The 19,478-nt window shown below is 32.6% G+C and overlaps 1 protein-coding gene across 1 annotated transcript; it reads left to right on the plus strand.

The window, feature by feature from the left end:
• The first annotated feature begins 2,551 nt into the window (after nt 1-2,551).
• LOC132720487 (uncharacterized) lies at nt 2,552-11,103 on the plus strand. Its single transcript, XM_060704640.1, has 3 exons — nt 2,552-2,640; nt 3,462-4,764; nt 4,899-11,103. Exons 2-3 carry the CDS (start codon nt 3,537-3,539, stop codon nt 9,140-9,142), a joined length of 5,472 nt encoding a protein of 1,823 aa, XP_060560623.1. The 5' UTR covers nt 2,552-2,640; nt 3,462-3,536; the 3' UTR covers nt 9,143-11,103.
• Nucleotides 11,104-19,478: the final 8,375 nt, after the last annotated feature.

Consider the following 19,478-nt stretch of genomic DNA (forward strand, 5'->3'; position numbering starts at 1 on the left):
TTAAATGTGTCAACGTTCCTGTCAATTATTATTCTGGATTGATGCGAATCGTAGAAAGACGACCGATGCGTTAACAACACACACTTTCGGATAGGTAGATTATTTCGTCTATGTTGAATAAAAATAGATATTTTATAATTCGGAGTCAGAACTTTTACAGCTTTTGCAAATTTAATAACAATTGTCTTTTGAAATAAAATTTAGAATCATAAACGGAAAATAATTAATTCAGAACAAAAAATAAAATTGATTTATGATGTTTTAAATGGATGGCAATAGATCTTTTAACAATTATAGATACGATTTAATTTTACTTAAACTAAAAAACGTATTTTTTTTAATTTTAGGTCCGAATAACCCTGAAACAAAAGAACAATAGTGGTGGGGGAAATAATGCATCCAACAAAAAATGAGTATGCAAGAGATCACCAGAACTCAACAACTGAACAACAATGATTAAAATGATATTTTCTTGAGAAAACTGTTGAAAATAAAAAAATTCTTTTCGATGTCGTTTTTAGTTGTATAAAATGGTGCATAAAAGTGATAATTTCAATAAATAAATAATCTTTTTGTTGAATAAAATTCATGTTAATTGGTTTATGTTATTCAAACAGCTATGTTTCAATGATCCCAATCGCTAATGATATCCTCCTACTCCAGAATACATATAATAGTAAAAATTAACATGGGTCTCCAAATTAAGACCGACTCGATAATAATAAGACCATTTTTACCAGGACCCCAAAGAGGTCTCAATAGCGAGACTTTACTGTACAGGGTTGATAGCAAATACAGTATTGATATCTAATGATAGCCAATGTAGCGTGACAAATACAGGGTTTATAGCAAATACAGTGTTGATATCTAATGATAGCCAATGTCGCATGACAAATACAGCGTTGATAGTAAATACAGTGTTGATAGCTAACGAGGCGTGACAAATACAGTGTTGATACACTGATATGACCGTGGTACTGCTTTACTGAGGAAATGCCGAGACCATCTTTGCATATTACATGTATATTCATTACATAAATTAATGTAAAGAGTAATGAGGATTACAATATTATTTAATGGCAGCCGATGCACAACTTATTCGTAGTTGCCTGAGCGTGTATGTACTATTATTTGACTATTTGTCATTCATTTCTGAGACCGAGGGGTACAAGGTAAACATCAAAATGTTCCGGATGTCGTGCATTTGAAATAAAAATCGATATATTGAGGACTCGTAACTTTGGGAAAATATGTTCAACATGATAAAGGTTTATTTGTTTTTTTTTTTTTTGTTTTTGTTTTTTTTTTGCAAACGACCGACTTCCAAAAAGTTTGTGTTTGGTGCGTTTTATCCATTATAACTTAACGAAGATAAAATTTATTGATTTATGATTAATATCATTTAAATTCAGTATAAGCAAGCAGATAATAGAATGTTGATACATTGTGTACTTTGGTTGGGTTTTAATATCAACTTTGTTGATAAGAGACCACTTCTGTCCTTAGTGTACGTATTATTTCAGGAACGAGCGTGTCATCGGCCTTCCAAGAATGCGCGTGTCTCAAAACAAGAAACACAAAATTTACTGCTGGAATAAGGAAAAGAAGCCTGCATATCACAGCCAATCATTTAAAGTCAAATTAAAAAAGCAACATATTTTAGGAGCGATTTAATATTTTTAAATTTAAATTAAAGTTATTTTTAAACGGTTACTAAAACAAATCCCTTTAAGAAAATCGCTATATTGTAGAAAGCAAAACTCCAAGAAAAGACTTAATATACATGTTTCTCCATTTTATAACCTAACTATATTCTTTAACACTCCATCAGTACCATCAACAGTAATGTCTTTGTTAACACGACGTCTATATCTTGAATAATTAAATTTATCAATTAAAATAAATCTTTAAGGAACATCATGCTTTTTTTTTGCATGATATCCTTTTTTAAATTTTAAATCTTGAGAACTTTTCAAGGAACTTTGTAGTTATCTTATCAAAGAGTACACGTGGGTTTTCATCTGTTGTAAAAAGTTAAACGTTTGACGTCATTTAAACTCACCAACACCGAAGTTGTATCTAAGTGTTGATTTACACTGAAAGTTTGTTTTATGATTTGGCGAGACTGGAATTCGTTGGAAACATTTTATACAAGTTGATGCTGATGTGTGCAACATTTCAGATCATTCATTACTTCGTTTATTCTAAAATAAAAGTTTTATTTTGTAACTCAATTCGGACTTAAATTGGCATTAAATACTGCCTTTTAATTTTATTCTGAGAATAGTTGATCAATGTAAGATTTTTTAGATTTCATTTGTTTAGGCTTTTTTTAGGTTAGTGGAGTCCCTGTAGGTGGAAAACAACAGCAACAATTATATTCGCATGTAAGAAAACATATATTCATTTTCAAATTTGAAATTAAGGTTTTTGTAAGGTATTTGTCTAATAAACCCATGTAGTTAAACCCTTTAAAAATGACACTGAAATTTATATTTATTTGGCCTATAAATTTTGTACAATCTGGAAAGAATCCAATTTTCCTCATTGCACATTCAACATTTTATCGGTGTGTGTATTTATAAACCTTCCAGTGAAATAAGAAAATGGATATTTAGAGGAAATGTAGTTTAGTTACAGGTAACTATTCAAACTTTGTTGTAATAATTTATTTGTTTGTCTCTTATTTTACGTCGGTTTTACAGGTTTTGGTCATATCTCGGCGGACGTTCCGCCTAACTGGCTTTCCAGGATAACGAACTGGCAATTACCAATTTATCTGCAAATGACCAACTACTTATTGAATCAGCAGTATAAGACTTTTTGTCCAAGATCAATTATCATGTGAACAAAAACATGTATTTGTATATATGAAACAATTAACGTTGAAAAAAAATGATTGAAAGCGAAAGTTGTGTCAAATACAATTTTATCACATTTTGTAGGCAAGTAGTTTTATCTCATGCAGATAAGGCAAGTTTTCTAAATAAATTTGAAACGTATTACTTTTTAAAAATCGTTTAATTGTTTGAATATTGATTATATTGATTATACGTAGTTAGATAAACCATATTTTTCGTAGTGTTATCTTTTAATTCACAGGTTAAATATAAATCACGATAATTTATCTTGTGTAATCACGCAATGTCCTTTTGTGATTTAAACGTCTAAGTTCAACAATTAGTTCAAATATTTCAAAAGTCTATAGACAGGTTTTTCTATGCAATAATTTTTACATTGTTAATTTCATATGAACAGATACGCAATGTAAACGCAATTCTTATTTTGTTAATATATTTTAATGTTATTCTAAAACTGAATTTTACATTAACCTACAATTATTTAACTTCAATGATTTTTTTTATTTGATGAATATCTAAATAAAATATCTTTAAATCATCAAATGAATTTTTGCTTATAGTTTTTTTCAATTTTGTACATAACCAATTGTTTCATTTCAGAAGACCTGAAATACAATAAGATGCCGTGAAAGGCTGAATGTATAGACAGCGTTGTAAATTGCCGATTTTTGCATTATGACAACCAACAAAAAGCGAGACAGAAGTATGGAACGTATGCAAGAATTTGACAAACGATCTTTGCGAGAAAATTGGGGCCAAATCCCACCGGGTGCTGCTGTAAAGAGTTCAGGGGCAAAATCAAAGGGGGTGTACCACCACATGAAAACAGTAAATGATCCTGATTCAAGATCAGTTTGTAAACAAAGAAAAACAGTTAGATCTTATAGTGGCGAATGTAAAACTCAACAAGCAATACATAGTAAATCCCTCAACAGGTCGGAAGTAAATCAGAAAAGAAAACGGAAAAAGAAGGAACTAAGTAATCATTGTTTTACATGTAGTAAACATGAGAAAATTAAGTCAGAAACAACTGGTAAAGAAATACAAAGCCAGAAGTGTGATAAGAAATGTTCAGAAGCTGACGGAAAAAATATTTTCAGCGGAAAGAAAGCTCAAGCTAAAACAACGTATCTCTATATTGTAATAGGCGATAACATCACTAAAACCAGTAATTTAAAACAGTTTTTAGTACACAGAATGGGAAATCCGACCGCTCTTGACTTTGAACTCAAAGATGTTGCTAATATACATTCATCACAAAATCTTTTGAAAAAGAGCATTATAAAAGTAAAATTCGAAAGTTATAAGAAAGCTTCTGCAGCCCGATACCTTCTGAATATAAGCAATAGAAACGTTTCTAGCAAAGTGCGATGTTTTTTCAAACGTACAGAGGCAGAAGGAGAGGAAGTGGACAACGCTTTGAAAAGAAAAACAAAACTTGAAAACACATGCAAGGAAATCGATGAATCAACTGAAAGAGAGCTAGACAAGCACGATAAAAAGATCAGAGATGTTTATGAAAACTTTTCACGTGTCAATGAGCTCCTGAAAAAAGGCATTCATATGTCTGAATTTGGCAAGATTTTTAACGAACAGAATGCATTCAAAGATAAATTACAAGAATTAGAGAGACAAAGAGTAGAATTCCTAAATTGCATAGCATGCATGAAATCATGCCTTGAAAATCTCATTACTCATGATAAGTTTGAACAAGAAGTGAACAAAATTAGAAAGGAATTTGGGGTTGAATGCCGACGTCTTTCAGTAGCTTTACCAATTTATGCGAGGCGAGAAGATATACTGACCGCAATAAGAAACAATCAGGTCTGCATCATTCTTGGTGAAACCGGGTCTGGCAAGTCAACACAGATGGTACAATATCTGTATCAAGCTGGCTTTGCAGGTACAGTATAGCTCAAACAAATTCCTTTCCACACTATGAAAGTTACGTTTCCACCTCTACAGATGTTATGTGGATTGTAAGAAACGTTCTATAAATGTATTGTAGTTTATCATATATGATTTATTCAATTTCAGCAAATGGTGTAATTGCATGCACACAGCCTCGTAAAATAGCTGCCTTGAGTCTTGCAGCACACGTTGCATCGGAGCTTGCCTGTAATGTAGGTCATGTGGTTGGTTATAAGGTTGGAATGAAGACGACATCTACTGGGTTAACAAAGGTACTTTTCATGACAGACAATGTTTTGTTAAATGAATGCTTGCAGGATAGAATTCTTTCAAAATATTCTTGCATTATCATAGACGAAGCACATGAGCGTAGTATTCATACTGATTTACTACTTGGCATGCTGAAAGAGTCAATCAGTGAACGACCTGATCTGAAAGTTATAATAACTTCAGCAACTATTGATCCCTTTATTTTCAAAGACTTCTTTGGTGGGCATAAACAATGTCCTGTTTTGAAGATATCTGGGAAAACATTTCCTGTAGATACTTTCTGGGATGAAACAAATTGTTTCGACAATCCCTTTCCAGAAGATTATGAAGAAAAGGCTCTCAGAAAAGCAATTGAAGTACACACCAGTACCAAAATTGAAGAAGGTGATATTCTTGTCTTTGTAACAGCAGCACTAGAAGCAGACAGATGTGTAGAAAAAATGAAAAGTCGCGTTAATGAGAAAGAAATCCAATGCTTACAGTTGCATGGAAAACAAAGAACAGCTGAACAACAGATCGTATTCGAAAGAACACCTAAATGTAAGCGGAAGATCGTATTCGCGACAAATTGCGCCGAGACATCGATAACTATTCCAGGCATTAAATTTGTAATAGATACAGGTGTTGTTAAAGAGATGAGATATGATGCAAATAAAAACATAAACTCACTCAATGTTTCTCCTGTCAGTCAAAGCTCAGCTAATCAACGCAAAGGACGTGCTGGAAGAACGGCATCCGGAAAATGTTATAGACTTTACACTGAAGAAGATTTCAGACGAATGGAAAAGAATGCACTACCCGAAATTCTTAGAGTACAAGTTTCTAAGGCCTTACTTAATTTAATGGAGTATGGGGTTAATCCACTGAATTTTCATTACGTTCAGTCGCCATCTACTGAATCCATGCAGAATGCAATGTTAGAACTCACTGAACTTGGTGCTATACATGATCTGAGTTTGACCGATATTGGTAAATTGATTGCAAAGTTGCCTGTTGAGCCAAAGTTAGGTGTATTGATAAAAAAGGGAATTGAAATGGATATTGGCATAGAAGCCATAGTAATAGCTTCAAGTTGTAATCAGACAGGAATGTTTTTTCGAGTTGGGACACAAGATGAAAGAAAATTGTCAGATGTTAAGAAAACTAAATTCTGTCACCAAAATGGAGACTTGCTGACACATTTGAATGTATACAGGGAATGGAATGCACAACCAGAGAAAGAGAAAGGAAAGTGGTGTGAACGAAACTACATTAATGGGAAGGTCATGAAAGAGATTAGAGAAACAATTAACGAAGTAGTATACACTCTTAACAAGGACGCAGGTGTTAAAATAAAGCATCATTTCAGGTCAACAAAAGAGGCAGATATTCTCGTGCAGGATCTTTTGTTTGAATGCATGTCCTCCGAACTCGGATATTATCTTGGACACGAATCAGCCGGTTATCTAATCCTCAAAAGCAAACAAAGGGTACAGGTTCATCCATCATCAGCAATAATGTCTCTTGGATACCAACCGACATGGATTGTTTTTAACAGGACATTAAAAACAACTGCAGATTTTATTACTGGAGTAACACCAGTAAATGAAGAAGCTGTTTGTGAGGCATTGACGACTGGGAAAATATCTTTCGACTTAAATTTCCTAGAAACTCAAAAAATTACACTTGCATGTCATATTTTGGTCGGAAAACACGTATATTGGCAATTCGTCGGAAACATGCATAAAAATCGTCAAGTCGTTGAAGATAGAATTCGAAAAGAATGCGAGGAAACTTTGGTAATCATTGAAACAAATAAAAAGCAAGGCAAAATAAGTTTATTCTGTCTCCCAGAATTTATAGACAAAGCAATCGTTATGTTGCAGAGAATTCTAGAGCCAATTCCAAGTATATTGCTCAGAGAGTCAAAAGAAATGTATATTGGTAACGAAAACAGTGGCATTCGTATTGTTTTGCGCGAAGGAGGAGAGGGTGTTGATGTTTTGCTGCCTAATGAATTCCGTTCCATCAAAATCTTTCAGAAGGAAAGTACACAGAATTATCATATAACAGAAGAAAGTGCCCGTGAATTATTTGAATTTTACGGCCAAGTTGAATCCATATCGCGGCCTTCTAAAAAGAAACGCCAACAAAAATTACTATGGGGAAATGTGACATATTTTCATCAGACTGATGCATCCGTAGCATTAGAAGAAATTAACAACGACGCAGACATAGAAATTGTAGGCGAGCAAATAGCATTGCATAATAATATCCCTTTGAATAGCCAGTCATTCAAAATGAAACTCACGTGGTTTAGAAGGCTATCAAGGGGTTATTGTTTTGTTAACGTAACGGAAGTAGGGGATATCCCGATACTTCTAGATTCAGCTCCGATTATTAACGGGATAAGACTCGAAGTGTCTCCTGCTCGAGAACAGTCTGATTTGTACATAACTGGTTTGACACAGGAAATAACTGAAGAAGACGTGAAAAAAGCCTTATTGGAAGTTCTTGAAAAGTCCTTCAATGATAATATGGATAGATTCAAAATAATCATCCCACGCACAAACGCAATTTTTAAAAGTAATGAACTCGAGGGAAAAAACAAACAAATTTCAAAAATGGTCTCTTTCTTTGGAAATACTGATGACTTTGATGTTCAGGTAAAGAGATATGGAGAAAAAACGGTTATTTGCACTGCTCATGTTTGGTTTACTGACCCACAAACATGTCACGAGACTGCAGAAAGAATGATAAATGGAAATGCTCAAATCGATAGGAGTAAGGTGCATGTATCTCTTGAGTGCAATTCAACTGTTTACATTAGTAACAACTTGTTCCAGATAGTAAAAGAGGATATCGATACTTTAATAACGCGCTACAAAGACAGAGAATCAAGTACAACTATAGAAATAGTATATATGAAATCAGGTAATGTAGCATTAATAATCAAGACACTGACCTTTCAAAAGCTTGCTAAAGCAAAGGCAAAAGTTGATGAAATAGTTGGCGGAGAAGAATTAAAATGCGAAGATGATTGTAAATTTCGAGTGATGTTTAGAAAAGATGGAAAGGAATATATTAAAGAAGTGGAAAAGGAAACTAACACAATAATATTGACTGACGAGAGAGTAATGACGGTATACATTCAAGGACTTCAACATAACAGAAATCGTGCTGTAGATTTGATTAAAGTGTACAGCACGGAACAACAATCTTCTCTTGAAAAGGACATTCGTCTCAAAGGGGACGAAAATCCACCTGGACTGATGAAAGCGTTACTAGTTAAGTATGGCACAGATTTTGAAGTTCTTAAAGAAGAAACAGGAATAACAGGTGTTTACTTAGAGCCACGTTTACATGAAATTACTATTACTGGCACAAAAGAAGCGACTGAAAAGGCTACAGAATGTATAAATAGAATCAAAGAAAACATATGTATATCAAGCGTTGTAAATGCTTTCGAGAATGAGTTACCGGACTGTCCAATTTGTCTTTTCCCTGTTGAGGAATCAGATATGTACATACTTGAATACTGTGGACATGCATATTGTCGAGTTTGTCTTGCGTCCCAAATACAAAATGCAGTGAAATACAAACAACTACCTATCATTTGCGCTTCAGAAAATTGCAATAAACCTTTAGTGATAAGAGATATAAACTTTCAGTTAAAGGTGGGAAACATAAAGAAAAAGGCTCTATTGGATGCATCTTTGGCTTGTTTGGTAGGCGACAAGAGCAAACCATACAGATATTGCATTACACCAGACTGTAGTATTGTGTATAGGACAAGTCGAAATGGAAATGTGTTCGTATGTCCAATGTGCCAAGTCAGGATTTGTACCTCATGTCATACACAGTATCACGATGGGCTTTCTTGCTTTATGTATAAAAACGCAGGGAAGGAAAAGTACGAAGTTGACGTATGGCTAAGGAGAGATCCAGTAAATAGAAAAAGGTGCCCGAAATGTAGATGTGGAATAGAAAAGAAAGGTGGCTGCAATAAGATATACTGTACTCTGTGTAAAGCACATGTATGTTGGAAATGTATGAAATATTATCCAGAAGCTGATGACTGCTACAGACATTTGCAAAAGAAGCACGGTTCATTTTATTGAACATCATTGCTAACATTTAATACAAAAACAGTAATGCCGGTACGAAATATCAAATAAACCCTTTGCGGTAAATATAGAAACACACAGATACTGTGCGATTTAATCAGAGTGAAAGATACAACAGCTCACCTATAACCATGTTTGAGTCAAAGCTGTCCAGTAAATTCATCCTTTAATATTTAAAACATTAAACTTATACATTTTGAAGAAAGAATACATGTATATTCTGATTATGGAAACAACGAAAAAAAAAAGTATGAAGCATTAAAAATGTTCAGTCATGGCAGACAGACAGCTTTAACTACTAGTCGGTGCAGATCAACTCAATAGGTTTTGATTCGGAGTGAACAGAGTTGGAAAATTATTTTGACTATTTCTCATATTCTATCGTAATTGTTTTTTCGAGGGATGCTATTACATATGCGCGCGTGCACACATAAATCTGATACAGGTTTTTTAATCTTTATTAACTATGTATCTCGTGAGATGCAAAAATTACAAATTCATTTTTGACAATCTTACCACTTCTTAGTTGATGTAAAGTAACAAATACCTGTCTCAATAAACCCCAAAAAAACTTTTCATAGAATTTTGTCATTGATTTTATTTGTAGTTATTAAAATATTTTGATTCTTTATTGGTACTTTTCAACTTAGAAAAATATGAAACTAGCAAAACTTTTCTTCAGATAATGAAAACATATTCTTTGTTGTTATTGTATAAAATTAATACAACAGTTATACTTCAATTGTCAATATTTTTCAAGCAAGATAGTAAACTTTTGTATTTTTTGTATTTATTTCAAGAATAAAGTACAGTTTATTAATATAAAGTTTTAAATGCCTTTTGAAAAAAAGGCGTTAATTATACACCCAATACCTTAAAGGAGATAAAAGAGAAGATAAATAAAAGAGGAAGACATGAAAATAATAAGGAGAAGTCAATGTGCATTAGTTATATTTGGAATAATCAGCAAAAATTAAAACGGTCTAAGTTCGACTCGAACCCGAAGCGGCATAATATGTCATTTGGCTGTTTTCGACATTTTAACCAACTACATTATAGACGCATATGCTGAGCTTTAACTAATAAACAAAAGATAGTAGGCAAAATACTATTGATATCCCCCATTTCTTAACCATGGGATAATTAATGCAAAAAAATGGCTGATTGATATTTTCGGACCATAATTAGAGTTTTTAGGCCATTTTCTTTAAACTATAATTGCCATTATATAGTTGATTTATAATTTTCGTGTTTATTCCGTAGATATTAACCTTGAAATTGTATATGTAATATAAGTGAATGTTATGAATGTATGGACACTCTGCAATGCGTAAAATGTTGAATTCTTCTTAATTTACTTTCCAGTATAGTCCATGAACATAATATTTTCAATTTTGCCGTTTTAGACTTTCTTTATTGATTCCTGTTTTATATATTTTGTTAATAAATACAATTGTAATTCATTGACTGTACTGCAGGATTGAGGCAGATCATTTAAGAAAATTTAAAAAAGTGTCATTTTATCATAAATATTTATCATTTTACAGATATGTTATCATTCAGAATGATCTTTTACAGATATTGATAAATACTTCTCCCTGTTGAAATATTTAAAGTGTTTTAAACACAAACGACACATCTGTATAGACACACTATATTATAAAGGCTGGTAAGAGTTTTGTCCCTTGAAGTTCAACCCAACAAAATAAATTTTTTTATAATACTTCCACATTTTCAAGATCTATTTCTATTATAGAAATTTTAAATTGATACATTTTCTATTATGGTAATTTTAAATTGATACATTTAAATTATTTAACATAATTATATACATTTTGCAAAAGAAAATGTGTTATGATTTACATGTCATTGATTGTGTATGTCGTATATTGGCTTCTATTGAAATAATATACTGTTATAAGCTTTGTAGCAAACATTTGAATAATTCACATCATTCATTCGTTTCACAATTTTTGTTAATTAATGGTGATGCTTCTGTGTATAATTAGATGATATGATTCACCTTAGGCAAAAAGTAACCACATTATATTCATTGTAATATAAAGGTATACTTGCACTTTTAGGTTATACAAATATGTCTGCAATGAATGCAATAATAAATGATATTTTGAAATAAACATACAGAAATAATACAGTATATGTTATTTAATGTGTAATTTTTTGGTAATTAACTAAATCATTTATTACACTCAAAATTGGCATAATGATATTAATACTTCTAGTCGATGCTTTCATTATAGAAATTTTAAATCACTTTTAAATGTAGAAAGATACCTAATATTGGACTTACCATTTATTTATAAAAAATCTTTTTCTAAGTTTAGGTGTTCTAACCACAAACTTAAAATAGAAATCGGCAGACATTTAAATATACCAAGAGAACAACGCTTTGTGTACATATTGTTTAAATAATAGAAATATCTCATTTATAGATTGTGGAATTTCATGCTTTTTTCCATTGCTATAAAATATAATGAAGTACGCCAACTATACTTACAAATTGGTATGATGGAAAGAACAAATTTAAATGATTTCTACTCATTAATGAACTCGAGTTTGTTGATACAACAATACGTAATATATGTATTTATATACACCATATTCTTTGTAAAGCTGACGATATTAATTAGAGGGACGTAAAATGTTTATCCATGTTGCTTTGTATATTATGGGCCGGTGGCCTTATTATCAAATAAATATGTTGTTGTTGTTGTTGTTGTTATTCAGTCAAATAGTCTAATAAACATAATTGACATGAAATATTAACGTCGCAACTGATTTTATTTAAGTGACCAGTGTAGACCAATGTAATAACGTAATAATAGTGTTAATAACGAGACTTACTGGCACGGTCAACGTTTTCGTCCATGTTTTTTTGGTTTTTGTATTTTCTGATCGCAAGATCAGTAAATACATAGCTAACATCCACGGTCTAACACAAAATTTCCTAACAGTCCTAACAACGCAAAGTAGTTCTTAACTCAAAACTGCTTAAAAACCAGCAATTTAAAAGAAGAATAATTTTTGATATAGGCATTTACGAATTACAGTGCATTGAAAGTTCAGATCAGTTCAATAGAAATATTGAGGTTACAATCACAAATTTCGCGGGATGAATATCATTTTTTAATCAATGAAAATGCTATTTTTAGCTATGTCGAAATTACTGAATACTCCAGGGCGTAGTTACAAATAAATCTGACTGCCGAGTAGTGGAATATATACATGTCGGACTGTTTTTTGGCGAGAAGATTTTCGCTAAATTATTTTTATCAGTGTTAAACAGGTTTATCGTGAACAAAATACCTCGAATTGATATTGTTTTGGTTTTATTAACCTGTCAATTACATACTGATTACGCAGTCGATACACCAGTATGTTAATCTTCGGTAGATGTTCGGTAAGTTCCGTGAGAAGTACGCTGTACGATAGAATTTAATTTAATTTGTATCTCTAAACTAAGTGTACTCAGCGTTCTATAGCGCAATAGGGTAAATCTAAGTGCCACACGTGTTTTAAGTTCGAGGCCTCGTTGGTCCATGTTTTTTTTCTTATTAATACTTTCAACATTATTGAATCTATATATGATTATTTTATGTTGTTCGTTTTGTTTGATTATGTTTTACTTAATTTTGTTATGCATATACTCTTTTTAAATAACATGTTTTTTTAAGAATTCATGTTTAAAATTAAAATGGATTAAAATCAATAAATGTCATTTCAATGCCGTAAAACACACTACTGTTCTATTAAAATATACTGCAAAAATAAAGAAAGAGTACTAAAACAATGGCAACAGTAAGAATCGAACCACAGACCTCTCAATTATCAGGCATTCTCTTCACCGACTGTCCTATTGTGAATTAACGAAAACTTTCACATAAAGCTGGCGTGACTTTCAATCGATGACTTATATACTCCACATTAATTCTCGTAAAACTACACGGACCAAACCGAAGTGGGATCGATATTTAAATGAGTCCTATAATGTATTCAAAATTGACAGGTCAATAAAATCAGACTATAAGGATTACAAACACGAAATGGAAATTCTCAATTTAGAATTACAATGTACATGTATTTGTTTTTATTCAGGCTACATATTACGTATTACTTCACCGTGGTGCAGGGGTATCGCGCTCGTATCGCGCTCGTTTAGGGTGTGAGAGGCCTATGGTTCAAATCCTAGTCGAGGCAACTTTTTTTTTGAAGTGTCTTTTTTAAGGAAGTAGCCACGATATGCAAGGATAAAGTGTGGCTGTCATAAAAAATGATTTTTAATGCAACTCTAGTCATGCAAAATTCCATATGTATCAATCTCAAACTGTTATAGAAAAAAATCTTAACGCAGTCGCTGCGTAAGATGAATTATAGTATATAAAAATAAACCTATAGGAAAATACATACAGATACTAGTAGTCAGTATGATTTAGATTGCAAAGATCAGAAAATACCACAGAGCTTGCAGCCCTTTGATTATTTAATTATGCGCATGCCTGACAGGAAGTCGACAGTACGACAGTGACAATACGACAGCACGATTTTGACAGTACGATGGTGACAATACGACAGTACGATGGTGACGAGTACGACAGTACGATAGTGATAATACGACAGTACGACGGACTGTCACTATCGTGCTGTCATGCATCTCCATTGTACTGTCGTATTGTCATCACTGTACTGTCGCACTGTCACCATCGTACTGTCATGTTTCGCGCGTTTCGTATAGCGAGAAAACGCGCTACCATATCAAGGTACTATTTAAAACGTCCTGGTTGAATGTTAATGTAAACAAAAATAAAATGAAAAAAAAAAACAACACTAAAAACCGGTGCACCTGTTTGACACTTACCAACAGGAAGTGTACAGTACCAATAGTGTAAATATTACGCAATATAATTATGAGCAATAAAATCTTATTTTCAAGAAATCCAGTTTTTTTTTAATTACTGATAAAAGTCGTCAAATGATGCTTTTAAATGATGGTTTTTGTATGCGCTTTTGGATCATCGAATTACTTAGTTCGACATGTTATATAGCTTGACATAACTTGAAGTCATGTATATATTTCAGGAACTTTCACACACCAAGTCTGTAAATTGATTATCAAGAAAAGATGATGGTAAATAAAAGTATGATAGAACGAATCGCGTACTAAAATGGAAAACATGAAAAATAGAATACCAAACAAGTGTCTGATATTATAAAATTGGCTCGGCTCTCAGCTTAGCCTTATAATATTTCTAATAGCAGACACTGGCATGCTCCCTTCGCAGCTCAGTTAATACACTCGCGTTACTTCACGCTACTTTTTTTGAAGAAAGTGAGCGATAGTGATGCGCAGTAGAGTAACCATTCTCTATTTAGCAGACATATGTGACAGTTCACTTTATTAACAGTAAATTAACTGATGTGATCATTAAATTTTAAAGTAGATGTGAAGTTAATACCTAGGTCTTTTTCCTTGTCAATGACTTAAATGTCAAAATAAAGTTTGCCAGTGTAACGTTATTATTCATTTTGTAGATTTTATCAAAATTTCAGTTCCTGATACGAATTACTTTTCCATTTTTAGGGATGAAACATGAGTAATCAGTCGTTACTCCATTTATTTAGTTGTAGAAATGTGTCATCGTCATGTCAAATAAGGTATGAAATCATTAGGCTACATTTGCTCACAATTTAACATTATGACTATTCTCAGCCACCATACTATTTATGTTGTAGCAATTATGTCCCCTGATCATTACGAAGCCTGACGTAATATTGACATATTTACGAAAACGAAAGTAGAATTGTTGGAAAGCGTACAGAATTTTCTAAAAATCCCGTGACACGTTCATATCAGTATATATTCTATGTTATCATTACTTAGAAGTTTCTGTGTGGCTTAGTTAGGTAAGTGTTTAAATTATTATGTCTTTTTTCATGAAATAATGACATATTTACAATGTCGACTTTACTGCACAGTTTGCATATTGATTTATGGATATGCATGTAGTGCATCATGCATGTAGTGCATGCGTGTATTAAACAGTTTTATTTTGATACACAATTTTATGCTAACTTTATATTTTATAAAACATTGCATCACACAAGTTCTAGCAAGCTATTTATACTCATATCTATTTTCTCGTTAAATTATATACTTTTTTGACTTCTACCTACGCAATCAGGTACAGTAATTATTAATCATCTTGGTTTTAAATCGTAATATTTTCTTTTGATATCGTCAAAATATAAATTTTACTCTCTTGTGAATACAGCACTGTGTATAATTTAATATGAACGTAGTATAAAATTGTTACAGTTATTTGAATAATTTAAATTAAGTAGATCTGTGTAGGGGATACGATATTTTTAAAGTGTCGTATTATTGTAGTTGTGGATCATATTTATCAGATTATTGGACTGGAGGGAGTTGGGTATGGGTAGTGATTGAATAACTGTATCAAATTACACCATGCTTTATGTAAATTATTCAATGTAGTCATCTACAAAAGTCTAGTTATAACATTATATACATATTTTAGATTATTTAATATCGTTGGCAAATATTATTTGGTGTTACACCATTTCCATATAGACCATAGGTGTTCGGCGCGTTGATTGTCACTACCCCCGGACCCCCGTCCCTCACCCACTCTACAACACTCGTACCTCTCAAAACCATGTAAACTGCAGTTTTCTTATTGATATGATGATATAGACAGCCAATTTCTACAATAACTTTACTTACAACATATATAAATCATTATCGTAAATTTAAGATTATATTTGATAGCTTTTCTTACAACTGAAAACATATGTGTTGGCATCAAAAAAAATTGTTTGCAATGGAAACTCAAATAAAATTGTATAATACAAATAGATACTCATATGAATTATTTTAGTGACTGTCTAAGGATACAGTTACGGCCGTATTTCAATCGATATTTTTTATATCATCTATTTATAAAAGGGAGAGACGCGCAATGATGTATATAATATCATAAATGTTATCTCCAAATTTATCACATATGCTGACGTGTTCATATAACAAGTTAAAAGATAAATCATGTATATAATTTGTTTTACAATAACATAACCGATATCATATTGGAATGTAAACTTTGCAAGAGGTAAATCTACATGTTTTCTTTCGTTTTGTTTTTACAGATATGATCGGTTAACCTACACCTAGGAGCGAAATTTGTCTTCTTTTTATGCGTAAAATATCAAGTTCAAATAAGTACACCGAGATTAACGCTGTATTTCATGCATGATCCAAAGTGTCACGCGCATACGGAAGCCTGTGTTGGGCATCATATCTTTATACCGATGCACCATACTGGCTTTCGTACGTGCAATATTGAGTTATTCTTATATCTTCTCACCTTGTCTTCTTTTAATAACTAAAAACTATGGCGTTCTTCTACAGAGTACTATAAATCCTTTATCTATTAAAAGAGACACTGAGGTTATATGTTGGAGAGTGCCGTAATGTCTGTTAGACAGAGCACTCCGCAAAATTTCCTGTTGCAATTTCATCCAAACTTGACAGGGTGCTTGACAAGTCCATTAAATGATTAAGTTAGGTGTAAAGTTAAGTGGTTTAAGCCGTATGATGGTGCAGATTGTAGTAAAGTACATAAATCTTGTAGTAGCACCTCTGTACATAGCATATTCTGTTTGTATAACAGAAAGAAACGTGCGTGTTCCTTAAAAATTGGCTGATTTAGGGAATTGTCACGTGCATTGTGACGTAATTTGCGCTTAAGAAAGTTTTGTGTCTATCACATAAAGTTTCATTTGCGCGATGTCACCATTTTTTTGTTTCCCCAAGAAAATAGTTCAGATGACTTAACTTTTATCAGGCGATGCTTACCTCATTCGAAAGTACGTTTAATATAATTTACTGTAGATTTAGGATTTATTTAACACAATTTAGTAAGTAAAGCTTTTGTTGAGTAGACTTAACGGTTTTATTGGATTCAGTTTTATCTCATCATTGTTGCCAGCTTAATTTCATGTATTTCTTTTTTTCCTTGACAGAATTGAGGACGAACATGTATTGTCAATGGGAAAGGATGAATGGTTAAACGCTCCTAATTTTCCTTTCATAATTTTAATAATAAGTAGGTATTTATAGAATTTTTTGAGAGTTAAAGGAAATTTTTTAAATTCAAAAAATATACCCTTTTAAAAATTTAAAAAATAGAAAAAATTTTTGTTTTTTTTTCTTTTTTCATGGGCAACACTGAGTATGTATAGGTCATATTGCGACTGTTCAGCTTTATTACTGTTGTACAGCGTTCACCGGAAATTTCCTCCAAAACATCGAAAACGAAAGTAAAAAGCACAGGAACTTGAAATTTAATCAATAGATCACAAAATATGCGTGTATTAGTGATATAGCCCTTATCTCTATATAAAAAACACCAGGAATGCAACGAACAAAAAAACGAATATGCCAACCCAACCTGAATTTAGCACTTTAACAAAGAAAAATCTTAATGTCATTCCGATTAATAATAGAGATAAGGGCTATATCACTAATACACGCATATTTTGTGATCTATTGATTAAATTTCAAGTTCCTGTGGTAAAAAGTGTACGTCGAGTTCACCCGAGGTAATGTTTCAACTTATTTCTCCATCATAACTTAATCGATTTTTACAAACTAAACAAATTTGTGAAGCTGAATATATCTGGTTTTAAGGAAGTATTTGCTTTTTCGGCAAAATGAATACTTTTTGTTAATTTGGCGATAAATTGTAGTGTTTTTGTTGACATTTGCCATGATTTGCGAACGATGTTGATATTTACCACTAAATCAAGTCCAAAACGCATTTTCTGTATCAAAATCCGTCTTTAGTACAAAATATAGACAGTCTTGCCTTGTGTACAGAGTCTAGCAGCTCTAGTTGATGGGTGACCACTGAAATATAAGTGGAGGGAAGTCTATAGTTTTTATCAAAGGCGAATTAGTTTTGATACAGAAAATGCTTTTTGGGCTTGATTTACTGGTAAAAGTCAACACCGTTGGCAAATGTCAACAAATACGCTACAATTTATCGCAAACTTAACAAAAAGTACATTTTGTATTCAATTTGCAGAATAAAAAGAAAAGAATTCTGTAAAACCAGTTATATTCAGCTTCACAAAATTGTTTGTAAAAATCGATTAGTGATGGAGAATTAAGTTGAAACATTACCTCGGGTGAGCTCCACGTACACCTTTTTACTTTCGTTATCGATTATTTTGAGGGGCTGCTTCCGGTGAACACTGTACAACAGTGTTTATTGGTGGATAAAGACCTCATGTTACCCTTTGAGTAGCACAACTGACAATCTGCTAGCTCGACTGGAAAGCCAGTAACAATAAAAATCAGATTATTGAAATGTATGGGTATCGTATGTCTGGCTGTCCGGACTACTCACTACTGGTGCAATTTCATCCAAACTTTAAAGAAATTATCAATACAAAGTCTAGTTGTGTATTTCGTTGGCATTTTCCAGTTCATTGATTTTTGACACAGTTACGGCCCTTAAATGATTTTTATTTTTAAAGTTTGTCCGGACTACTCCTCTTATATCAATTGAAACTTTACTGGATTGATTGGTAGCTCGAAAACTTACACGGGTTGTCCGCTTGATTAATTTTTGGCTGAGTTATAGCCCTTAAACAAAAAGGTTTTTTGAGCTCATCTGATGACAATGTCCTAAAGGTGAGCTTGTGGCTAGAGGGACAATAGGTAACTGTTCTTTCGCTTTGATGTTACAGTCAATGCGAAAGTCAAAAAAAATTGCCAGCCACAAGGACTGGGATCCTTAGACTTATTTCCGGCCCTGATGATTTTTCCCGGCCCGGACTCTGAAAGGTACAAAGGTTGGAGAAAAAATATTTTTTGGTAAGGAAATTATCCAAGACAAGATGGTGGCTTACATTACTTAGCAAAAATTGGTTGTATCTTTTGGTGATTTTGGTTATCTGGGTCTGTGAATACAAGCAAAAATGGAAAAAAGGTCATCTTGGAAGTTTTACATATTTTAGGCCAAAAATTGTTTCAAACTAGCTGAAGTTTTGTTCGGACATGAGGACTGACTGTATCAAAATTTATCTCGGTCCTCCTTATTTTTATTTGGCGAGGTCCGAGGACTGACAGACTTTCGTACAGACTGATGTTATTCATTCCGTAATGATTTAATGTGGCTATTTTCTTTTGCGTGGCTAAAAAGAACAATAGAGAGAACAATATAGTAGCCACATTATTACTGTCCCGTTAGAAAGTCCGTCTGGCGTGCGTCAACAATTTATTTAAACA

This window comes from Ruditapes philippinarum, unplaced genomic scaffold (assembly GCF_026571515.1).
Source record: "Ruditapes philippinarum isolate M1 unplaced genomic scaffold, ASM2657151v2 ctg3408_1_1_1_1, whole genome shotgun sequence".
Classification (NCBI taxonomy): domain Eukaryota; kingdom Metazoa; phylum Mollusca; class Bivalvia; order Venerida; family Veneridae; genus Ruditapes; species Ruditapes philippinarum.

What these genes read in the sequence shown, in the direction of transcription:
- LOC132720487 (XM_060704640.1), top strand. Translation starts at nt 3,537, where the DNA reads ATGACAACCAACAAAAAGCGAGACAGAAGTATGGAACGTATGCAAGAA. An exon ending in GTATCAAGCTGGCTTTGCAG is followed by an intron (nt 4,765 to 4,898) that starts GTACAGTATAGC and finishes ATTCAATTTCAG; the next exon opens with CAAATGGTGTAATTGCATGC.